General features: G+C 40.1%; 1 protein-coding gene across 6 annotated transcripts in view; it reads right to left on the reverse strand.

Annotated features, from left to right (window-relative positions):
* Positions 1-25,102, reverse strand: part of AHI1 (Abelson helper integration site 1) — a 63,831-nt gene that overhangs the window by 35,719 nt on the left and 3,010 nt on the right. For 3 of the 6 annotated variants that reach the window (XR_014524832.1, XM_083498047.1, XM_083498048.1), the window contains exons 2-17: positions 20,439-20,495; positions 19,562-19,683; positions 17,984-18,594; positions 16,114-16,301; positions 15,169-15,388; positions 13,945-14,137; positions 12,783-12,878; positions 11,521-11,706; positions 10,700-10,855; positions 9,552-9,684; positions 7,499-7,622; positions 6,539-6,768; positions 5,445-5,548; positions 4,221-4,339; positions 2,885-3,015; positions 1,641-1,781 (exon numbers count right to left, since the gene is read on the reverse strand). Coding sequence is in view for 5 of the 6 variants with exons in the window: in XM_083498047.1 (XP_083354173.1) it covers positions 1,641-1,781; positions 2,885-3,015; positions 4,221-4,339; positions 5,445-5,548; positions 6,539-6,768; positions 7,499-7,622; positions 9,552-9,684; positions 10,700-10,855; positions 11,521-11,706; positions 12,783-12,878; positions 13,945-14,137; positions 15,169-15,388; positions 16,114-16,301; positions 17,984-18,594; positions 19,562-19,683; positions 20,439-20,454 (2,770 nt within the window). In the remaining variant the exon portion in view is untranslated. Of the gene's footprint in view, positions 1-1,640; positions 1,782-2,884; positions 3,016-4,220; positions 4,340-5,444; positions 5,549-6,538; positions 6,769-7,498; positions 7,623-9,551; positions 9,685-10,699; positions 10,856-11,520; positions 11,707-12,782; positions 12,879-13,944; positions 14,138-15,168; positions 15,389-16,113; positions 16,302-17,983; positions 18,595-19,561; positions 19,684-20,438; positions 20,496-22,985; positions 23,295-25,102 lie in introns of those variants that run through there. The other 3 variants (XM_083498050.1, XM_083498049.1, XM_083498051.1) reach the window with 3 other exon arrangements.

A 25,102-nucleotide genomic window follows, 5' to 3' on the forward strand; every position in this document is an offset into this window, starting at 1 on the left:
GAGAGGATACCAACTGGCTGGTCCCTAGAAGCTTTTTATCTTTTGGGAAGGCACCCTGGCAATCCAAAGAAACACACCAAAGCGGGCCTCATGGAGGGGAAAGAGTTGACCTCAGCCTCACAGCAGTGGCACAAATAAAGGTAAGGTGGCAGGTGGGCAGAGGATGGCAGGCTGAGTTGGCCTGGCTGGGCTGTGGGGTCACACACACTCAACGTGCCCCCCCCCCCAATGTTGGGCACAACTTGGCACCTCTGTCCAGAACACTTGGACGTCCGCAAGCTGGGAAGGCCAACATAGACTGGATACTTTATATGACTTCACTGAACTGCCTCAAGGCTGAAAGCAGAAAGACAGCATATAAATACTTGAAACAAACTTGCTCTACTATATGCGATTTGAGAGGGGGAGACAACTGAAAATCTTGCCTGTAAAGAGTAAAGAGTTTAGAAGCACTACAGAGAAAATCATTTATCTCTGAATAACGAAACGCCCAAAGCCATTTGTTCTCTTGTTCACTGCCTTTACAATCTTTTTAAAAAATGAAAATCATTGTGAAAAAGGTCTTATAAAATAGCTGAGGTAGAGGGCTTCTTTCCTGCATTGCAAAAGATGCTCCATAAGAGCATGTCCACATCAGAAATTCCTCCCCCTTCCATTGCAAACAATTGAGCTGTAGCAGGAGCATAAAAAACACAAACGAAAAAGCTTTTCTCTTCATGCAGGGATGTAGCTCAGGGGACACTGAGACTGCTACCCCATCCTGGCACCCTGAAATGCCTATGTCTGTAATATACTTAAGAGTGAGATTATCTTGTAGCACAGGTTTCAGTAGAGAAGCTCGGCATTCTTGGCGATGCAGACATGCCCTTGCCTGGCAATCTGGGCTGGTAAACTCCTGTCCTCAAAATACATTTTTTGGCGTTTTCATTGCAATAATCTTTCTTTATCACTAGGGGATGCTGGGGCAGGTCTAACAATAACCTCCTTTATCCTTTCTATGGCTTTCACCATCGCTAAAAGCTAGCTTTGATATTTTACTGGCATTACATTTATTTGGGCTATCCTCAAGAAGTTTGAAAACCTGTTTCTGAAACAACTGGCAAGGCAATGCACTCCAAAAGCATAGATGCAGCCATAGTCTTGGCAAATAACATTTAAGCACAAGAGTAAATTTCTTTGGCAAGAGCTTTGTGCCAGTATATTAGGCTTTACGTATGTCCAAGCTATACATTATGCTAAATGTGTAGTGTGCAGCTATGCCCATATTTTTTATTTAATTAGAAGCACAGGAATGGGGATTATGGGGGATTAGGAGGACTCAGGGGTGCAGCAGAAAACGTCTAGCTCTAACACAGCTGCTCTCTGGGTGAAAAATCTCCCTCTCACATGCAGCTAAGAAGCTTGGCAAGAGGGAATTTCCATATGCATTGCAGTCCTGATCACAATCTCTTTCCCCACACCCCGATATTACAGAAAGAAATATCCCCACTTTGGAACTGGGGAGGGAAGCAGAGATCCCTGCAAGGCTGCTGGAATGATAGCTGCCCACCACTTTGGCTTCAAAGTTGGGAGAATGGCCTGTCACAGTCACTGCAGATTAGGAAATGCTAGATAGACTTATACAGTCACACACAAATTACCTTTGTAATCATAAATGTACACGAGGATAGGCTGGTTTTGACCAAAGGCACAAAATGACACCATATGCTCATGTGGATGGAAGGCAACATCACGAACTGGAGATGTGAAGGAAAGATCAGAGTACATGGCTACTTGATCACCTACAAAAAGAAAGTTAAAATTAAAAAGAAACGGTTAGACAGAGCTGTATTCAAATGGCCATGAATTTCTTCATTAGTAGAGCTAGTTTGACTTAAATGAGTCCAATGACCTAAGAATGATCTCATACTTGCCATCTGAGAATTATAGGCAAATATCCTGCTCATAGCATGTTTAGCTTCTCCTCTTTTCCTTCTGTACAGGTACAAAATACTTATCTGCTGCTCTATTTTGTTGCTATGGTGTTTTTTATGCTGTGTCTACATTAATGAAAAACTTTATTTGTTGGTGTGCATGTCAACTGTATCAGTAAAAGTATTGAGGAAAGCCCATAGCAGTATATAAATGACCGCCAGTTAGAAAAATAATCAAAGGTGGGAAAGATAAGAAAACCTGAAACTAGCGCTGTGTACCAACTACAAAATTCAGTTTGGAACCCAATTCATTTCAGAAAATAGCACACCTCATTCTGAGGTGTTTCATGCTGTGCCAGATGTGACTTAGAGTCTGTTTGAATCAGCACTATTTCTACCCCAAGACCATTCACTATTGAACATCTGGAGGGTTGAGTGACCCCCACCTCCCAAACACATTTGAGGGGCACACGAATGGAGATGTTTCATGCACAAACAGAAGTCCTTGCCCAAGCAAGATGAAATTGTTGGATACAAGCTACAGTGATTATTCACACCCAATCAAACCCTGGATTTGAGGGCTATGTATGGTTTGAGTTGATCACAGTTTGCCCAGTTTAGACAAAGCAGTAAACTATGGATCACCAAGAACCAGAATGTAGGTGAAGAAACTGTGGCACACAGTGGGTAGGGAAAGAGAGCAGCGATTGCTAAAGCCTTTTGTATGTGAACTAACTCAGATACTCCCTCTCGCACACAAACAAACACCTCTTCCAAATTAAGTAGAAAGGGGCAAAAAGATCAGTCACTTAAATCAGCATACAGGAAGCAATGGATAGAAGGCAAACAGATCTGCATTTTTTATTCTATGCCAAAGTTATTTGAAAAGCCTCATTTAAAATATGTTAACCTGTAAATGAAAAAAATATATAGTTCTTTTCTAAACAGCTTAAAATAATGAACGTCCATACCTGTTTCTGGATTCCAGACATAGGCTATACCATCTTCACTTCCAGAAAAAAGGAATGTTCCACATGGTGTTAAAGTACTGCGGATTTTTTCTCGATAGTTTGTTGCACCAATATATTTCTTTGTGGCAAGGCTAGAAAAAAATTCAAAAAGATGTTATAAAAGGTGAATTTCACTTTACTATGAGTTTTAGCTCCATGCTGTGGTAGGCAAACATCCTCAGACCACAGAATGACCCTCCCTCAGAGTCATTTGATAGAGGCAGAGTCAATCTAGATGCATCATCCAAAGGAATAGGAGGCTCTCAGTACCAAGACTTTTGATCATCATAATTCCAATTAATCCTTTGAAATTTAACTGATATACAGTCAAACAGAAATAAGGTATAGCACTCGGTTAGTAGAAATAGCAACAGGTCAGAATTCAAACTGTCTCATTTGAAGCCAAAACTGAAGGTGAAAAAAATGCCACATCCTAAAATGAATCTTCATCCTAAATTGGATTCTGTTTCCAAAGGAAGTGGCACATCTATGAGGTCCAAGAGTAGTACCTCTACTGGTAGGATCACTCCTACCCACCATCATCCCCCATAGCTGAGTTTAGGTCTTTATTTTGAGGTAAGGGTTTCTCAACTCTTGCACTGCTATAGGGACAGAATGATGAATGGTTGTAATTCTGCACCTCTCTGAATACCAAATCCCTCTGTGTATCTACAATAACTCTCAGGTGCTGGATTATCTGTGAAGGTACAACAGAACATTTTCAAGGCATTCATAAGGCCTTGTGCTAGCATGCAGAACTTCTTGAGGAATCAGTGAAGGTATCTTACTTTTAGAAGGTTCTAGGGAATTTTCTGAGGATTTTCTTTTAGTAATAGTTTCCTACTTCCAATCTCCCACCTACTAACTAAAATGCAAAGGAAAGACTGCTAATGATTGAAAATTAAAAATACTTGGGCTCAGGCCCCACATATAAGTAGGATCCAGGGAAAACCCTATCTACCCCACTAACTTTTGTACTTTTGTACTGTTTTATTGTTGTTAGCCGCCCTGAGCCCAGCTTCGGCTGGGGAGGGCGGGATATAAATAAAATTTATTATTATTATTATTATTAACAATGAAGAATTAATTCAGGAGCCCCTTTCTCCCTTTTAGATTCATACTGTTTTGTGGCCCCCAGAAGGAAGAACTTTTTGGAGGTCTAAGGTGCTCCTACTATCCCTGGAAATAATAGGGAAATTTAGGTTATTTTTAAGTGTGTGGAAAGAAAAGATAACAGATTATACCCAGATATCATTTTAACACTTTAAAACAAAGCAAGTCACTTTTAGATACTTACATTCGGAGATCCATAATTCTCACAGTACTGTCTTTAGTATGGATCAATAAACGCCTTCCATTTGGATGTACCTCTAAATGATTGATCGCGGTCCCTTTAAAATCATCATCATTTATCTCCTACAAAAAACACCACTGACAGAGCTAGTAAAAACATGGATGCAACACAGTATACTCATAAGCAGAAGCCCCCTCCCAGATCAAAGCAAAGGCCTATCTAGTCTAACAACCCATTGTGGAGATCAGATACCTCGGCAAAGTCCATTTCCCATGGTTGATTCTGAGCAAAGGCTATTCAGAGGCATAGTGTCTATGCTCCTATACTAACTACAGAGCTATCACTGCTAGCAACCTTATCATCCATGAGTTTGTCTAATCCCCCCTGGAAGTCATTTAAATTGGCAGCCAACACTACTTCTTATGGAGAAGAATCTCAACACCAAAGAGCCTTGTTGGATTAGGACTCATATAGTCCAGAATTATGTTCTTAAAGTACCCAACCAGATGACTATAGGAAGCACACAAGCAGTACCTGAGCTCAACATACTGTCCCCACTTTTGATTCCCAGCAACTGGTATTTAGAGGCATACTGCTTCTGAATGTGGAGGTGGAACATAGCCAACATGGCTAGTAGCTACTGATAGCCCTATCCCCCGTAAATTGGTCTAATTCTCCTTTAAAGTCATCCAAGTTGATTACCATAACTACATTCTATGCCAGCAAATTCCATAGTTTAACTATGTGCAGAGTGGAGAAGTACACTCTTTTGTCTGTCCTGAATCTTTCAAAATGCTGTTTCAGTGGATGGCCCCGGGTTCTAGAATTATACCAGAGGGAGAAAAACTCCATCCACTTTCTCTGCACCATACATAATCTTACACATCTCTATCATATTCCTCCTTAATCGCCTTTCTTCTGAGCTAAAGGGCCCCAAATGATGCAACATTTTCTCATAGGGAAGTTGCTCTATTCTAAGTGACTGCACCACTTCTATTTTCAAAATTTCAGTCCCTTTCTCAAGGGGGTTCAAGGAGGGGACAAGGGCAGGGAATCCCACTGGCAGGACTGGTTTGGTGAATCCTGTCTACGTACCACTTACCTACTGATAACAGGAACAAAACTCAAAGCTTTCCTGTCTATGGCTACAAACCTACTTGTTTCCAGCATCTTTCCATAAAATTGCATGCACAGAAGTTATTTTATTACTTTAAAGTATCTATATACCTTATCAATTCCCCAGTTTTGGATTGGCGATTGAGAATTGCCTTTTACCAAAGTATTCCAGATGATGATCAGCCCTGTGCTGTCTCCAGAAAACATATGAAATCCTAGAAAATAGTAATTTGTTTACTTAATGTCTCACAGTATTCAGATAGCGCAAGTCAGAAAATATTTTCTAGTCAAATCTCTTTTCCCTTTTGCATCTCTTTCTTTTGCTCCAAATGCCTGTTTCCTGTTTCTTTTGTGACTCTTGTTTCACCCTGTGCCCCAGTTGTCTCCAGAGCTGAGTCTTTAGCACCCAGTTTTTCTCACCTTACATAGGTGTGAGAAAAGGTGTGGGAGAGCTGCAAGCAGTACTCAAGTACAAAGTTTACAAGTTTGCCATGAGGAAACACCAGTATGTTCGGGGAAACTTTCATGGCGCACACAATGGACACATAAAGTGTATAACAACTGCTAGTCTCGTGGTTTTAGGGCCCAATTATGTTTTTTTTTTTAAAAAATAAAAAACGATATTCCACTTTCCACCACGTAGGCCTCAAAGTGGCTTACTGTAATAAATATACAGTATTTAAAATGTTAATGAAAGCTCAAAATTTTAAACCACGCCAATTTAAAATTACATGTGACATGGGAGATCACTGGCCAGATGCCACATATGACATGCAACCCTGAATGTGATCAATTTTTCCCCCATCCTAGTCATCTCACATTCTGTCTAATCACATGAATTTTCCCACACAATCATTTATTTATTTATTTCTATTTAATGAGCATTTGGCTCCCATTTGCATCGAACAATGCACATAATATGCTTTTCTCATGCTGCGCTTTGATTAAAGGGACCTTGTCTTTTTTTAAAAAAAGGACATGAATGGGAAGAAGATTCTGCAGGTGGCACAGGCCCTGCTGATCAGCCACACCCCTTTCCCCTCTCTGCTTAGCCACGTTCTATTGTCAACAAGGCTGTCACAATCTCTCAGCCTCCATCTACAAAATGATAACAGTCACGCCACACCTGGCAAGAGTTATTATAAAGATGAATGAGCTAAATTGTTGCATACAGCATTATCAGAGTGAAATGATTCAAAACTTGCCTTCTGCATCAAAGCACAATGTATTGATAAAACTTTTGTGACCATCAAACTCTTGTAGAAGCTGCCCATAAATGTCCTTCACTTTTGCATTCCATACTCTAATCACAGAGTCGTAACATCCTGTCACTACAATATATTCAGCTACTGGATGGTATTTAGCAGTGTAGACAAAGGAAGGATGAGGGAAAACTCTCACGGCTGATGTAGCCTGGGCTTCAATTTTCCACATTCTAGAAGGAAACAATATTTAGGAAACTGTTAACTTAATGTCTTTTAGAAAATGCAGTATGTGATTTAATTACCGAGTCATATGCTAGCCAGATATCCAGAATGGATATCATTTCTTCACTGAATTACTACAAAGAATCCAAATTACATTCATTTGTTTTTTGTGCTGTCCTCTATCTTAAGAAGTAATTTGTGGTTTGTTTTGTTTTAACTTTAAACGCCTTAAGTATTTCCCCCCATGCAAATGCCATTTTGAAATGCCAGTTTATCCAGTATAACCTATAACTGGAGGTTTGCATTAAATAAAAATAAAATCCTCATCTCTTCTTTAGTGCAATAGTGAAAGGGCAACAATAAAAAGTAAAAATGTATATTAAGTGAGGGTAAAGAGAACAGGATACAGTCAAAAAGATGTTTGTAGAATATGGTTGAGTGGAGGGTTTTGCTTTATTTTCTCCTCAAGAGATTGCCTTTGCAGAAAAGTGATCCTATGAGGATGATATTTATTAAATAACCAGAACACCCATACACATACTAAGGCCCTAAAGGTAGGGAGCAGTTGCAAAACAAACAAACACAAAACTTCCACTCTCCTTGCAGTGGAACTGTAGTGGTTCTGTCATGGAATTCTCCCACACCCTGTCCGTGAAAAAGAAGGGAAAGAGGCAGACATATAATATTTCAATGGTACCATAAAGTGAATTAACATAAGATGAACTCACTTATACTAACCTTGCCGTACCATCTGAGGATGCGGTAAGGAGATGCTGGTTATCTTTTGACCAGCAAAGATCATATACAATGTTCAGGTGTCCATAAAATTCCACCAGGTTTTGCCCAGAAGGAATCTCATATACTGATGAAAACACAAAAAGCTTTTTAAGGGGTTAGGAATAGGTAAAATTAAGAAATCATGAACATCAAGGAAGCATCCAAACGGAAACTATTTGGTTTCAAAAAGTACTTCACACAAACACAAGCACACTGTCCTAGGATGTTGTAATAGTCACCAGATTAGATGGCTTTAAAAGGAAATTAAATGAATGCAGAGAGAATAAGCTACCAGCAGCTACTGGACATGATAGTTATATCCGGCCTCCACCAGCACCTGATTTTCAGACGTGGCTGCCAGATGTATGTTAAGAGTCTAAATTTAAAATAAGCATGCAAGTATCTATTTCCATCTAGTGGCTGAATGAGAATTATGTGTGTGTGGTAAACTTTTAAATAAAGCGTTTTTGCAAAATGGCATTATAAAGCACTCCAATTCAAGAACAATAATACTATTTCAGTGTCCTTTTCTCCTGCTACATAACTGCTCATCGATAGGGAAGGTTGGTGAGAAACCACAAATACTACAAAAGTCATTACTGGCTACACTATCATTTGCTGTAAGCCACATTCATTTTCTACACATATTTTTTTTTTGCAAACTTTCTTCTATGTCACTTCTTTTGCTTGTAGCAGTTTGCTGCTTTTTCCGAGCCGTGCTCCCTCACGTTCATCCTTCATACCTCAACACTTACTTCTTCCCCAAACCCTTCTGGAACCATCTCAGAGTACCTAAGATCTATATGTTTCTCTCTCCCCCCTCCATATTTATATCCCATCTTTTGTTTGTTGCCCAGAGCTCCTTTGGCAGTATGGGCTAGATATAATCATAATCATCATTTCTTCAATCATGGAGCCCAAGGAGGCTTGACAAGTGGTTCAAACTTAACTGCTTGTTACATCAGTTGTTATTATTGTTGTTGCATTTATTATTATCATTATTATTTATTTGATTTCTTACCCCACCCTTCACCATAAGGTCCAGGGCAGGTTATTTATTTTTATTTATTTATAAAATGTTTAAATGTTGTATTTTAAAATGACTAAATAAATAAACAATACAATATTAAAGAATTTTGTAGCAAATTAAATACAGTTTTAAATAAATTACAGCCACAAGAACAGGATGGATTGTAAAATATATCTCTCATGTATCAAAGGCCAGGGTAAAGAGGTGTGTCTTCAGCATCTGACACAGCTACATAACGAAGGTGCCAAATGAATCAATGTGGGGAAGGAATTCCATAAGTTAGGGGCTGTCACAAAGAATGCCCTCTCCTAGGCTACCTCAGGACTGTGGAATTACCAAGAGAGCCCCCTCTGCCAGTCTTAAACTGAAAACCGCCTCCCTCAGCTGTCCCACTGACCAATTTCTTCTGCCTGCAAGAGGATGCAGCAAAAGTACTGTAACACTTGTGTCTTAGGGTAATCTTTTCAAAAACATGAAACTAGGAGACAAAAACACTTATTATTTTGAGGCTCTGTATTAAAAGTGATTACCTATGTATTAAAAGTGAGGCTCTGTATTAAAAGTGAGGCTCTGTATTAAAAGTGAGAGATGCGGGTGGCGCTGTGGGTAAAACCTCAGTGCCTATGGCTTGCCGATCGCATGGTCGGCGGTTCGAATCCCCGCGGCGGGGTGAGCTCCCGTCTTTCGGTCCCAGCTCCTGCCCACCTAGCAGTTCGAAAGCACCCTTAAAGTGCAAGTAGATAAATAGGTACCGCTTTATAGCGGGAAGGTAAACGGCGTTCCGTGTGCTGCGCTGGTGCAGGCTCGCCAGAGCAGCGATGTCACACTGGCCACGTGACCCGGAAGTGTCTGCGGACGGCGCCGGCTCCCGGCCTCTAGAGTGAGATGAGCGCACAACCCTAGAGTCTGACAAGACTGGCCCGTACAGGCAGGGGTACCTTTACCTTTATTAAAAGTGAAACACGCCGTAAGGCTGCGACTTACAAATAATAGGATAAGCATCTCTTCCTGCACAACCTGCTGCTAAGGTTCGTCCGTCTTCGGAAAAGCGAATACAGAAACATCCCATATCTCCCGCTCGTAGGGAAAACAGATGCTTATTTGGTATACGGCAAACCTGCATTTCCAAAGCAAGCCGTTATTCCCACAGTGGTATTTTCATCATCAACTAATTATAACTATTTCCAGGAAGGTATCAGTGATAGACTGTTACAGCAAACTTTTGATAAAAAAACCCACGCTGTTAACATAGAAAAAATGGAACGGTGCCAGATGTGTGTGTGTTCACTGGCATGGGAGAATGGGGTGCTGATCTGGGCCCTGAGCCAGTTACTTGCTTAACCCTGGTGGGATAGAGATGGAGTGGAGCAGCAATCAATGAGAAACTGGTGCAAGACCCCTGTTCTGGTTTAGAGAACATTCTGTATTAGAGCCCCAGAACTGCTTTTCCATCAAAATAAAAGTGGTCAATTTAAGTATGCTTCTTTTAAAAGCACGAATAAGGTAACAGGCCATTTTGCCATCAGAGAACCTATGTTTAAATGTAGGATCTCCATGACTCTGTAAGGTAGATCTTGCAATCACCATGGCAAATTCTGAAAGCATGCGTTGCTTTCTCTCTACAGTGAGGGAAGCAGGGGAAGAAATGCATGAGCTTGAGGAACAAGCTTTTTCTCCCATTCAACCAGCTAAGTAGAATTCTGGTATGCAATTGTTAGCTTGGTTGTTTTGCTTTTTAAAGATATATACCCATTCAATTAAAAATAAACAATTAAAAGAAAAAAAATCCTGTGGACAAAAGTACTGCCTCAACAGGTTCAAAGAAATCTGGGGGACAATGATAATAGTGCTAACACTAATTTTCATGCTTTCTATTAAGCTGTTTCTTAATTTGACTGTCTAAACTTCACTGCTAATTTCTAACGCACGCCTCTACTGCAACACTGCAAAACCTTCACAGTTGACATGGAAATTATTAGTGGTTGGGACTTTTCACATACACTGGGGCGGGGGGGGGGGGATTAAACCATTTGTTTTGTGCTTACACTTGAAAACAAGAAAGTACTGCTATACAATTCAAGATTGCACCCTAGAAACACAATCCTTATGTACAAAGGTATGAAAACTCTTGCCTGTCCAGGAAATCGTGACCACTTATGTAGTTCTTCTTTTTTCACATGTGGTCCAGAACTATTTGCTTTTTTAGATACTTCACTTTGCAGGTCCAAGAATGATGGAGAATGATATTCCTGCTGAACAGCCATCATAGACCGTAAAGAAGGATCTACCTACAAATAGATTAAAAGTGTAGTAGGACAAATTTCTTTTGGCAGATGTAAACTATCAGGGTGATATCCAAGAAAGCCATACCCCAATTAGGTAGACCCATTGAAAGGGACTTCTGTTACTTAAGTCAATTGCTTTCAGTGGGTCTACTCTAAATATGACTAATGCTACATATCAATCCAAAAGAACTGCATAATTTAACATGGAATTGAACTTGTATTTCAGAAGAACTGGAACGAAGTCTGACCAATATTTCTGAAATCTAGAAAGAGTTATCTTAAAAGCTGTACATTTAAAAATAAAATAAATGTAACACAGATATATTTTAGCTTCCTTGACAGATCTCTATTATTGCAAGTCTATTCACTTCAGCAGATTTTCACCAGACTGAATGAAAGAAGCAGCTGAAAATGCTTCATGGATCTCTCTCCCTTCCCTTTAAATACAAAATTCAGCAGCTGGCTGGCAGAAAAGTAGCCAAAGTTCCAGCGATGACTGGACAGAAACAACCAGATGTGAAATGTTCAAGTATTTAAGGGAACATGCCAATTGTTTCCGTTCTACAGCTTGTTATAAAAGGCCAACAAAAAAACAACTTTTCTCAGATTAACGCCCACAGATACATCTCTGCTGAAGTTTAGTTGGTAGACATGCAACTTAAACTTACATGTTCTGGAAGTTTAATGCCCTTTATAGTTACATACAGTGTTGAGGGGTAATGGTTTCTGGGACATTTTGCCCACCAATCATAAACTTCCACAATATTTAGTTGCGATCTGGACCTTGGAGGAGGGCAATATAGTTGGAGACGTAGTTTTCCACCAACATTCAGAACTCCATTCGCACCCACAAGCTGAAAAGACAAAATTCTCAAAGTGAAAAAATGTGTGATTACTAGTTGTGGGTGACAATGATGTAGTTTTTACAAGCTAAATGCTAGTAGAACTTTGGAGAAGTCCATTTTTGATGTTCTGTTGCTGTAAGAGGTACATCATAAAGGGCCTTCTCATTTCTGTTCATGGAATGATCTTCCCTCTGAAGCGGAGTTGATACCAACTTATTTACTTGGGATATTGTGAAATATTAATCTAGTCAGCCTTATATGGAAGGAGGGAAGTGCTTTGCAGTTTGACAATTATTGCTGTTTTTAGTATTTTATCTGTTTCTTGTGGGTTCTTTTAATTGATAAACAATTAGCATTATTGTTTTATTTGTAAATATATAATATAATATATATTTGTAAATATAATATATATATATGATGCAGGTTGTAAATACAGAATAAACAAATTTTAAATAAAGAAAGACGAAACCCTGTTTGTGATGTGACAATTTAAAACCACAACATTATAGTTTGGCAACCGCAGATAGTGGGCACAGGTTTCCTATGGGAGGATGTAGTACACACAGTTAGGTATCAGCAGATCATCTGATTATAACTTCATCTGTATGGATGAATTGACATTGAGAAGCCACTCAGAACAGAATTAGGGCTCATCTTTGGCGCAGGGGTACAGGCCTTTGTGCACTTGTTGGTGAACCTTGGTAACTGGATTCTTTGTTTTCAGTCAGTCTATGCTATGACCATCTCTACCATAAGATGCTGCAGAGATGCACACAGAGATTCTCAAATTCAGTTCTGAAAGGATATCACAATAAACACAGGGGGAACATGGGGCTTTATGAAACACAATAGCACTAAACTCCACCTTCATACAAAACACCTTCATGGGATTTTTTTTGGTACCCCATGAAGGTACCCCATCTAAATTTTGTACATTTATCGGACAAATGTGCTTGCAGTTCATCTATTACCACAATTGAAATATAGTTTCACCACTGAACACAGAAGTTTAAGTTCACTTCTGCTTAGATTTTATTTGGATACTTTAGGGGGAAAGTTCCCATTTAAAAAAATAAATAAAATACCTTTAGAAATGCCCAAGAGATTTTCCGAAAGCCACTTTCCTTAGCTTGTACATCAAAGTTGGTCTTTACATCATTCATGCTCAGAAAATCAAGTATCTGACCAAATTGGGGGAAAAAGTTTTATTTAGTTAAAATCAATCAACAATTATGACAAGGAATATTTTTTGTCTAAGTCATTTTCTTTTGGCTCTGAATGCTATTTGCAGGGGTAGAGTGGGGCCTATGAAAGAACCTCCATGCCAGTGAGCTCTGCTTTTGTGTGTGTGTGTGTGTGCCCAGAATGGGAGAATTCCAGAGTTTTCCTGCATTTGGCACATCTCAGTTCTCAAAATGTGGGAGCTCACTTAGAATAAACAAGCAGAAACCCCTCAAATATGGTGGATATGGGTTTTCTTAGCAGAAAAACATGTAGAGCTGGCATGTTCAGGAAGGTTTTTTCCCCATTTGTTAGATTAAATGTCCCCCTTCATCTGTAGATAGCAGAGTAGTTCACAGCATAAAAATACAGGCTAAAAAAAGCACAAAATACATAATAAAAACAAGAACAAAAACAAAATGTTTCAGGATATTCATTAAGGATCAATGAAAAATCTCATATATTGCATCTGGCAGCTTCTTTGTTGCATACTTTGTGTCCTTCCCCAGCTCCCAGGCATCCCCTACAAAGCTGTTAGGAGGCCTGAGAAGAAATTTTGAGAGAACCTTGCACCTGCTATTGTCAGCTGGCTTATCTACAGGAGCAAGGACTTCTGCTTAGGAACACAGAAACTGCCTTAGTAGTTCAGTATTGTCTACACTGACTGGCAGAGGCTCTTCAGAGTTGGAGGCAGGGAGTCTTTCCCAACCGTATCTGCAGACACCAGGGATTGAATTGGGACCTGCATGCAAAGGTGATGCTCTAGTACCAAGTCATGTCCCTGCACTTCTCCTCCCTGGCCGAAACAACAGAAATTGGCTCTACCATATTGGAGGAACCCCCAAGAGAGATTTTGGGATGCATGGGGAAAGAGAAATTCTGTTGTGCGAGTGGGAGTCCTTACATGAATGGGCACAATCCATAATTCCTATGCCACCTACCTTTCAAATAATCTATGAATTAAAACATTAAAAGATACTTGCCAAAATTAAAGGTAACATGATGAAATGGTAATTCATTCTGTACCTCAAAAAACAGGATTATCCTTGGACTTTCTTCAGTATCTTGAAGGAAATAGTTAAAGCGTTCATTGAAAATGATTAGCTCCTCCCATTCTGGAAGTGTTGACTTAAACTGTTTAAAATCATATGGTTGAGTCATAATGGGAAGAATATGTCCCACTTTTTCTTGTTCATAAAAAGATGAAACAGATCGGCTGCTGTATAAAAACAATAAACTCTGTTCAGTCCAACTGTGCTAGACTTTTGCTTAAAAGGGAAGTATGGGGAATGTAACAGTCTAGCATTCATGCTACCAGGGTGTGTATGTGAAATGTTCAACAGCCACGTGTCAGATGGCTTTAAACTTATTCCAACTCAGACTATTCTAGGCACAATATCCACAGCCCTGTGAAGTGCAAGGACAGCTTGAATAACTTTGGCTCAAAGCAAATGTAGCGCAACATTGACAAAAGGCACAGATAAAGGAAATAATCCAAATGGTTGTAAATTCATGTCTATATTCTTACAAAGGAAATGTGCATTTTTCTGTGCTTTGTGCTTAACCATTTTAACCCATTCTTTTTGCTGGTTAAAACCTGACATTTACTTGACATGCTATGCTTGGAGTGTGCTTCCTATCACACTTAAGAGATTTTGCATATGAGAGGCATAGCTTAATCCTATGCATATTTATTTGAAAGTTAAGTTCCACTTAGTTTAAGGGGACTGCCAAGGAAATCTTGCATAGGACTGCAGCTTTAAATCTTATTCGAGTACAGAGTTGAGTAATGTTTTCTTTGCTGTCATCTTTCTGGCCTTTACATGTATTAGAAGCTACTCTGGGATTTGATGCAACCCTTATTCCATGTTGGCCTCTCATTCAGTCCACCTTCTGGCATTATCTGATGAACACTCTACCCTACCCTCTATAGATGGGCAACATTACCTAAACAGAAAAGTCTCTTGAGGATGAACTTTGAAAAGTAACTGAATTTCAGTTTTTTGGTAGTCTTTCATTTCTCCTGCAATTGACTGCATATATTTCCAGAGTGCTCAACTGCAACTCAAGAGAATAAGCGCACACATCTATGAAAACAAACTAAAATCCTGAACATGCAAGTTAAGCAGGAAAGAGATTCCAGGGACACCAATACTCAACTGAGAAGTCTTTACAGTAAATCACATTTGATGTGGGAAAACTGGAGAGATAAGATAAGAGATAGAAAACTTTAAAAGTGAATGACATCACCTATTTTCTTTCTTGGCGTATAGACCAGTTTTCTGATCAATCACATGAACCTTAACCATAGGATGCGATACCATGAGATCAGTTTTAAGTCGATCTGTTCGATGGATGTAAACCCCTAAAACCAGGCTATCATCATAAACAGGTTTTGATTCCGGTGAAACACTTCCATCAGTCACATGTGATGTATTTTCATTAGCATTCGGGGTATTTTCTTCTAGTACTAGGAGCAGAAGGAAGATTGTCTCAAGTGAGAATTAAGTATTATCAAAATTAAATTGAAAACACCTATTGTAGTTACCAAGCCCCGCTAGTTCTACAATGCATTATGAAAAACCAGTTAGTATATTCGACTGCATGTTTGCTTATATCTAGGCATGTGTTACTGAACAAAAACTGGCTAGGTGAATAGAAATTCAGGCTATTAGTACGTGCAACATTACTTTTTATGTGTGATCTATTAACATGAACATCAGTTTAACACACACACAAAAAGCAGATGCAGCTGGAACTTTCTAATTACATATTCCAACATGTTCCAAGTGGTCAAATGAAGAGACCACTTCCAAAAATTGTTACTCATACATAGCAGGACCATTCTTGAACAAAACGAGTCCTTGTTTCAATATATATTTGAAATAAATGTGAGGTAAGGGCAACTCACTCGCCCTCTATGCTCACAGTACAATTTTCACTCTAATTGGACTGCACAAGCAGATAATCAGCCAGGATGAGCACAAACTAGTATTTTACATGCTACCACTCAACCTAGGTTTGGAAAGCTCACTTGTGCAAAATCACAGTGGGTCACATGTGAAAAACTTCAGACAACTTTTTTGCCACAAGGATGGTGTAGTCTAGGTCACTAAAAGCACACAATGCAGCCACATAAATGAGCTCTGTACTCATGTGCACATTTGCAGAGGTTCAAATTGTAGCCCCACAAACCTTTTTTGGGTTTTCTTTTCAGTTTCTTTCCTTTAGATTTCTGTTTTTCAATATCCTCTTCCAGTTCCTGTTCCTTTGTTAGCACACCATCCTCTTTAGATTCTGATATGAGCGGTTTTTCCAATGATCTCTTTTTGCAGGTATTTTCTTCCTCTGGGTCATTCTGTAGTTCAGAGAGGGACATTGCACTGCAATGAAGTAAGTCTCGCTGTTAAACAAGGGAATGTATACATACACCCAGCCCTGCCCAAACCTGCCAAAATAATGACTGCTGTATGCCAGAGAGATACAAGTAAGGAACACTCCAACCATCAGCCAAGGTGGTTAGTTGAGGTCAGCCATGCGGGGGGGGGGGGGCACCGGCTCATGAGTCTTAATTATGCCTGACATGTGTCCCACAAAACCATTTCACCAAAGTCATGGCCATCTGCCTTGCACCAGATGTCAGATCAAGTGTGAAGCAGGCAGAATGTGCTTCTGATTTTTCATTGGCAAAGAAGGCTTGCTTTCACCAATGATCAAATGACTGGTAGTGAGAACAGACCAGCTGGTATTGGCTGCACTACTAATTTCCCCATGGTGAGCTCTATAGCACAGTTGACACCATAGAAAGTAGAGCCTGATGTCAGCATCTATCCCTTCCTGCTGGGATTAGCTGTGGCACAGTGATTGCCACAGGGAACTCAAACAGTGACTTGAAGCTCCACTTTCCCCATTGGGAATTTGGTAATTCCAGCAGAAGGCAGCTTGATGTTGGTGCACCTATGAGCTCAAGGGGAAGGGAGTGGGACGGCAACTTCAGGCTTGCTAGCATCACCGCCAACCAGCAGAAAGCAGACCCATCAGCTGACCAGCAGTAACTTAAAACCTGCTGGGATCAGCTTGGATTTTCCTTTGTAGCACGGCCCACTGACTGGATCCAGTTCCCCTCCCCTGGCTTTGATGGAGGAAAAGGAGGCCATGTAAACTTAAGGCAGGGTCAATGTATTGCAAATGCATTCCTACCATCCCTAGACTTAGCTGCCCCCCTGAAGTGAGATCTAGAGATGAGCAAGGAAAGTGATACAAATGAATCATCTCTTCCCACCAAGCTGGGTTCGTGCAAAGAGTAGTTCCAGAACAGAGGCTGTCAACAAGCTGAGAAGAGATGATGTGGTGGGAACCATTCACCCAGTCACCAAGGCAACAGACAACGGGGGCACAGCCCCACTCAACCCAGATGATAATATTTCTTTTGCCAAGCAACACAAAGGGGAAAGGGGACGGCCCTAGCTCAGAGGGAGAGCATCTTCTGTGCATGCAGAAGGATCCAAGTTCAGCCTCCAGGTTTGGTTGGGAGATACTTTTGTCAAAAAGCCAAGAGAGCCATTACGAGTCAGCAGGGACAATACTGAAATCCATGGATCAACAGTCTGACTTGGTATAAGGCAGTTTCCTAGGATTCTATTCTCTCCTCTCTAAAGATAGGAAACAAATAGTGTGTGTCTGGGAGGAACCCGTTAAGAGAGAAAGGCATTGAAGCCAATAAAGATTCTCCCCAAGTTTGGTTTGGTGCCTGGAAGCTGAGCTGGGAAATAGAAATAAAGCCAAATGTGATTTTGCCCACCTTCCTCTACCTTGCACTCCTTCCTGACTCCCGCCTTCACCTCCCACAGGAGCAACAATTCATTGCTTCCCAGCAACTCAGAAAGTAACTTTGTGAGGAGGGAGAAGAACTGGTAACACCATGACATTTTCTCCTGTAAAATGGTATGTCCAGGTTGGGGAGGGGGGAAGAGCCATACAACTCTTTCCATTTCAACAACAGCAATGAAAATCAAACAGTTCTTAAAGATTTAAATCCACACCAATTTGCTTTTCGCCACTATACCTTGTTTGAGCTTCAGATACAACAGATACTTCTTTTTTCTTTTTCTTCTTTTTGCTCACTTCATTATTCAGTGCCATTTCCTGGCTTTGAACATTGGGGGTGAATTCAGACATCTGTTCTTTAAGTTTCTTTTTTATTTTCTTCTTAATTGCATTTGCTTCTTCCTCAGCCACTTGCTGCTCATAGGCTTGAATTAGCTGCTCTTCCTCATCTAATTCAGATCTCCCTCTCATTCCATTCAAGGCACTTTTTATGTGGCCGTCCCCCTTTTGATGAAATGCATCTGCCTCTAACACACTTTTTGTTTTTTTCTTTGAAAAAACATGAATCTGTTTTTCAAAACTGTCCAACTTAGTTTCACGTAGGTTTTCTTCCTCATTAAGTTGTTCGTGTAACACTGTCTTTTTCTTCTTCTTATTAGACGTTGTTTGCACGCTTTCCTCTCCACTAACAACATTATTATTTATTTTTTCTGCAACTGAGGTTTTGTGTCTGAGCTTGCTTTTTGTAATCCGTGGACTCCTTTCCTCTGGGTTATGAGTATCATTTATAATTACCTCATCATTTTCACTTTCTTGGGTAATGCCAAGATGATTTTTGAATGTTTCAAGCTACAATCAAGACAAAAACACTGAAAAGTCAGCCACCTCTTATATAATTATAAGCATATGTATTATAATATTAATATTTTGGTACATTATTAATTTTATTGCATGCACTGAAGTTTTAAATGAGTCTTAATTGTTTTATGTAGCAACCAACAGATGGAATTCATATGAAACATGAAAAGATTCTGGATTTGACCAAGCTTTTAATATATTCTTCAAAGCTTATTTTAAGAAAAAATCCCTCAAATGTATTCTAGAGTATTTGGAAAATTGACCTACCAGTATGGTGTTATATGTTGTTAAAATAAACATTACTGAGAGGAGGAGGGTGTACAGATCTAGTGTAACTGAAATAATATTTAACAAAATGTCCTCATGATAAAAATGTAAGAAATGATTGTAACCAAGATCTTTAAAAAATTCTGCCTAACAAACCATTTAAAGAGATATTTCCAAATTGTAATTTGGCCATTAAATTAGTATAATTGTATGGGTAGTAACTCACTGCTGTTTCCTGAACCAAATGTACAGAGTGTGGATGAGACACACAGAACTTAGATATCTGCATAAAGTACTAGTACCCTTTTTTCTCAATATAAGCATCAATAAAACAACATATATTAAAATGATAATTAAAGTGCTTTTCTTTTCACATTCACAGAACCTCCTTCATGTATGGAAAAGGACAAATTAGTATAGTGAGCCACTTCCACTACCAACAGCGTAATAGTAAAAGAAACAGCCGTCATGAATCTGAAGGCCGTGCTTTTCTAAATCATGAGATTGAAGTACTGGTATTTGTAACCCCAAGGCTGCAACAATTTCTGCTTTCCAAAAGAAATTAACTGCAAAGAACAGTCCACTTTTCTTCATACTTCTTAAGGAATTGAGCATGAGACACTAAGTTTTGCTCTTTTAAAACCCTTTTGCCAAGACAGGCAAACAAAGTTTCACAGAGTAGCCAACTCACCACAATGTTCTCTGGCGTGCCTAATGCTTTCTTCTTCAATTTCTTTTTATCTGCTAGGTCAGCATGGCTCTTGAATATTTCTTCAAAACGAACCTTGGTTTTTGCCTTGGCTTCACTCTCCACTGAAAAGGTCAAACAGCAGTTTCATCACTTTCATTAGCTTATTAGCTCAAAATGGCTGTCACAGCCCAGTTATCATCTTCCATTCATGCCAAAGGTGAACCCAAGGTCCCTGCAGACGTTCTTCCTTCCCCTGCTGAAATTAGGTCTGAAAAAGGCTTTCTTAGAACCGCAGACGTTTCATCACAATCCACAATCCATTTATTTATTTATTTATTTATTAATAAATAAACAAATAATTCAATTGTCATCAATAGAAAAGGTTGTAGTGTGTGCTTGGTCGCTGTGTGTGGTGCTGACAATAGTGTTTCCTGTTGGAAACAGGCCCCAAAAAGTTGGCGATCCCTGATAATATGAGGCCATGACTCCTGCTAGCCATAGAAAACAAGAACAAATACCGTTTCCAATCAGCCAAACCTCATTGTAAAAAGCCTAAGTGCTGATTGGCAGGGTGGATCTGAAATCCCATTTCTGCTAAGAGTTAAAGAAGCAGACACTGTGGTGATAATACTGCCGATTCTTTCCTTGCGAACTAGCTACTGCATCACAATGCAGACATGGATGCATATCAACATGCACTACTAGTTGCTGTCAGGGTCTTTGGGCATACAGTTATCATCTCTGGAACAGGACCCAGGTCTGCAATGCTGGAAATACTAATCAGTAATAAGAACCCTTCTTTATACAGATAAAATTTAACAGTAAATGGTTCATACAACGCAAAAGGTAAAAATACTATAGCCCGTATACTACATACCTGCTGGCATTTTCATGACCCTCAAAGGCAACTCAACACATTTCACTTTTCTTCATTCTGCAAAGAAGACCAGAATATGTTATAGGACAGTAACACTGAAAAAGACAACTATCAGTGAACAATCTAACACAAACTATCAGACACAACATGAAAAGGTGTTGCAGGCTTATTAACTTCGGGTAAAATGGAATGGTGACTATCACCTTATGGGAAAAGGGGAGACTTAATTGCCCTCCTGACTTCATTTTACTACACCTTCTAAATCTACTCCAAAGGGCCATTTCTGGAAGAGATTTAAGGGGAGCACAGGGCGCTGAAGGGTGTGGAGACAGGAGAACGGCTGAAAACTGCCTGCCTCCCTGTTCAGCTAACAAATTGTCTTCCATCTGTGGACACTCATACTTGAACATCACCCCTTGTTCATGATGCTTGAACTGTCAGCCATCCAATATTTTTATTGTATTTTATCACTTTACATTAAGGATGAAGCAAGTACTTAATTTTATCAACAGCAAGTCTAGGATCCAAAGGACTGTTTAATGAATTCTTCAATAGACATGAGTCTCTTCAACTACAGACCCCCATGCTACTTGCCAAAGACTTCTAAAACATGGTAATTGCAAAAGGTCCAGTAGGAGGAAGAGTGGGATATAAAATTTAAAAATAAAACAAATAGAAGTTTGGTATTACAGCATGGGTTGACAAGAATATCCTGTTGAAAATCCTAATCTCCCTCAATGGACAATAGCCCTAGCTCATCTAAGTTGGCTCTCTAGATCCTAAATTGTGTAAAGTTTTCTTCTTTTAATTAAACAACTCACTGTTTAAAGTTTGATTTACAAGACAGTCCTATAGTCCAAAGCAGAGTTCATTGTGCTTTACTCTCAGGAAATGGGTATAGAGTTGTAGACTTATTCTATGTAAACTAAATATCTAAAAGCAGAACCCATGGAAGCAAAAATGTGTTTTAAGGTTTATTCTCTGTGAATTGGTCCATAAGAAGGCCCACAGAAATCACCATCAAGAAAAAATATATAGGGCTGGAGGGAAGCCAGTAAGACAGATATAAATCAAAAGAAAAAACCAGTAAGCAAAATTCTCAGACCTAATGCAGCAGCAACTGGTTAAACCTAATCAACCAGGTCCCCTTAATGACTTCTAAAATAATGTCTTAACTAATCAGCCAGCAACATTTTGATGCACTAACAGATACACCAGTGCAGTGCACCACACTAAGTCTGAATTAAAGTGAGGAATAATATAATGAATAGTGTTACAAAACTTCAGTGATGCCATATACACACTACTGCAAATGTTTAAGATTGTAGTGGCAGGTAGAGCGCCTATGCTAGTTTCAGTGCCTTCGGTGATTGACCAAAATTCTTATTTGCTTCAAATACATTTCTAGGTCATTGTGCCTGGGGTTATGCACACTTTGCCTCAGAATAATTAACTGGCATAATAAGTACAAGAAGACAGGGAGAGGAAAGCTAGACATGAATTCTCTGAATTCATGCAATCTCATGTTTGGTTTTCCAATGGTTCTAGCCCCACCTGCTGAAGATTTGGTGCAATAATTTATAGTTTATATAAATGAGTTCACTGCATCTGACAAATGTTGCATAAATGAATTCAATGCATCTGACATGGCACCCCACTATAACCACCTGATCTTCAAGCACCAAAAAAACCAGCCTGCATGCAAATTCTACATGCTCACACGTAGGGTGGAAGAGCTCTCAACAGAAAGAAAACACTACACCTGTAGCTTAGCCACCAGGAATGCTCCCTTGCTGTAGCTTAACCATTTGCTCTACAGAAGTGCTTGCTGTGATGTAATCCTATACTATGCCCTTCCTAAAATCCTGGCTAGCATGTGCAACCAAACAATTATGACTTAGCTCAATTTATCATGTACTGTAATTTGGTTAATGCATTGGCCAAAAAGGGCTTCAGAAACATGGGCAGTCGTTTATACTTCTGCTTGCCTCACTCCTCCTGGCTACCCTCGCTGCGCATTTATGTGCTATGTAGTGTTTGAAGTCAGTATACATGTCATGGCCACTGCATAGAAGCTGCTTTGTACAAGTCCTTATGGTAGCTGTTATCAGTGGTAGGTTGTTCAGGTGAAGCAGTCTATCATGTGATTACAGTTGTTACTTTCACAACAGTGAAAACGATTGTTTCTGTGTGCTATTTGGGTGTGGGGAGTCTGCATAGGTGTGAAAACCCAACTCAGATGTCTCCTGAGCTCATTCACCTCAAACAGCTATGCCTTAGAGCAGTGAACCACTCCACATGAATAGCTTTTTGTGTAAAAAGTTGTGAAAGAATAACTCTAGTGCACAAGCAACATTCACGAGGGACAGATGGGACTTAACTGCTGACTGGCAGAGGCCAGCCTGTGACACTGCACCTGCCACATGGAAGCTGCATTTAATTCTGTGAAGACAGGCCAGTGCAACTGTCAGAGTTGACTATGACACCAGTGCAGTGCCACAAACTAACACAGGCTACATTAAAACCCAGCTTAATAAAATGGCCCACCACTTGCAAGGTTGACCGTTGCCCTTCCCAGCTCATTGAATCCAGCAGGGAGGACCGACAAGCTGGGTCCAGATTTTTAAACACCTCTTTGGCAGGGAGGGGTAGTCTCGGCCACCTTAAATGAAGCAGCTGTTAGGATCATTCCTGAAGAATGCTTCCTTCAACCCTGTGAAGACATCTTGCTTATTTGAATTCAGTTTTAATGTGGATTGGATTCTGTCATTTGTATGGTAATGTGCATTGTAATGTTTAATGTGGGGAGTCCTGTCTGGTCAGGTGGAAGTTGGTTCAGCTGTCACTGGGAGACTTCAGCTGACAGCTCAGGAGCGGTTAGAGAGAGAATTCTCAATATGCAAAAGAAGCAGTGTTCTGGTTGGTGGCTGCAGGGTTAGAATTTTCTGTTAGACCATGTGATTGGCTGGGGCTGGACTGGAGGGCCAGAAGAAGTGTATATATGGCAGGGTGCTAGTCAGCTAGAAGTCAGTCTGTGCTGGTCAGTGAAGGAGTTCATGGTGTTTGTGGTGCACTGCCCGAAGACAGCAGAGGAAGAGGCTTGAGAAAGAATACGTACAAGAAAGGCAGTGTCTTGGTGGCAAAAGACTTGTTGGGGTATCTGAATCACTTGGGTCAGGCATAAGAGATGAGGAGAGAACAGCGCTGAGCAAGAAGCTTGTACGCTACATAATCTTGTAATGAACAATATATTTCCTAAATATAGTACATATATCTGTCTGGCTTTATATCACAGCTAGCAGGTTATTGGTAAGTTAAGAGTGAAAAGGGTCCAAGTTATATGAAATGGTGGGAGCAGAACAGATTTAGGAAAACCACTGAAGTTGGATTTTGTTAATAAAATAAGTAAGGAAATATCCTGTTCTCTTGCCACAGATTCAAAGGATGCTCACTGGACCCAACCAGCCAGTTGAAAAGATCATTTTCTTCGGCAAGTTGTTCAGAGGTCACCTACATATGTGGAGTTGAGTGTCATTGATCTGATGATGACACCCAAGACTAGCTGTCTTTTGCAGGTAAGTCAGAAAAAGTGCTGAACCAGTGTTTGGGAACAGCAGTGGACCAGAACAGGGTCCATAAACTTGTCTAATAAGTGTGATGGTGTTCAGCAACTACGAAAGGGAATGTATACTCCTTAAAATGATTAGATGTGCATTCTGGGAGTGCTACTAGATTCACCTTTACCTCTTAAGGGTCATAAAGCCTTAGTAGCACAAAGAGCCATCTATGGGCAGAGGCTGATATACCAACTATAACTCTCCTAAAAAGAGATGGTCTAGCCACAGTTATCTATGTTCTGTTAACCTCAACACTGGACTATTACAAGATGTTTTACCTGGGGCTGCTTCAGGTTGGAAATTGCAGGAAATTTCTAGAAAACGTTTAGGTTTGAAACGGTAGCCTTTCTAGAAGACTTTTAGCCCAACCACTGCCAACTCTGCCTCTGCCCAGTGGTGTAGCGTGGGTTGTCAGCACCCGGGGCAAGGCAAGTAATTTGCGCCCCCTAACCCGTGGATTTGCGCCCCCTAACCCTAACCCCCAGATGTTGCGCCCGGTGTGGCCGGGCCCCCCTGCACCCCCCATGCTACGCCACTGCCTCTGCCCACTGCCAATATAAGGCATCCAAAAGATTATTTCAGAGGAATGTGGCCCTCAGTATAAGGTTCCACCCCCTGCCAATAAAGAAGGAAGGGAATCCATATAAAGCTGCCCTTGGATATCAAGATTTAGAACTTATGTCTTGCATCTTGATGTAAAACTGCCAACGTTTCATAACAAGAACTACCGTATTTTTTGCTCTCCTCCTAAAAAGTAAGGGGAAATGTGTGTGCATCTTATGGAGCGAATGCAGGCTGTGCAGCTATCCCAGAAGCCAGAACAGCAAGAGGGATTGCTGCTTTCACTGTGCAGCGATCCCTCTTGCTGTTCTGGCTTCTGAGAGTCAGAATATATTTTTTCTTGTTTTCCTCCTCCAAAAACTAGGTGCGTCTTGTGGTCTGGTGCGTCTTATAGAGCAAAAAATATGGTAATTACATATGTTATCAGGATCAACACAATATATAAGCAAAGATCTAAACATTGCATATCTACATTGTTTGTATTCA

Source organism: Podarcis liolepis (assembly GCF_965112155.1).
Source record: "Podarcis liolepis genome assembly, chromosome: 3".
NCBI classification, from domain to species: Eukaryota; Metazoa; Chordata; class Lepidosauria; order Squamata; family Lacertidae; genus Podarcis; species Podarcis liolepis.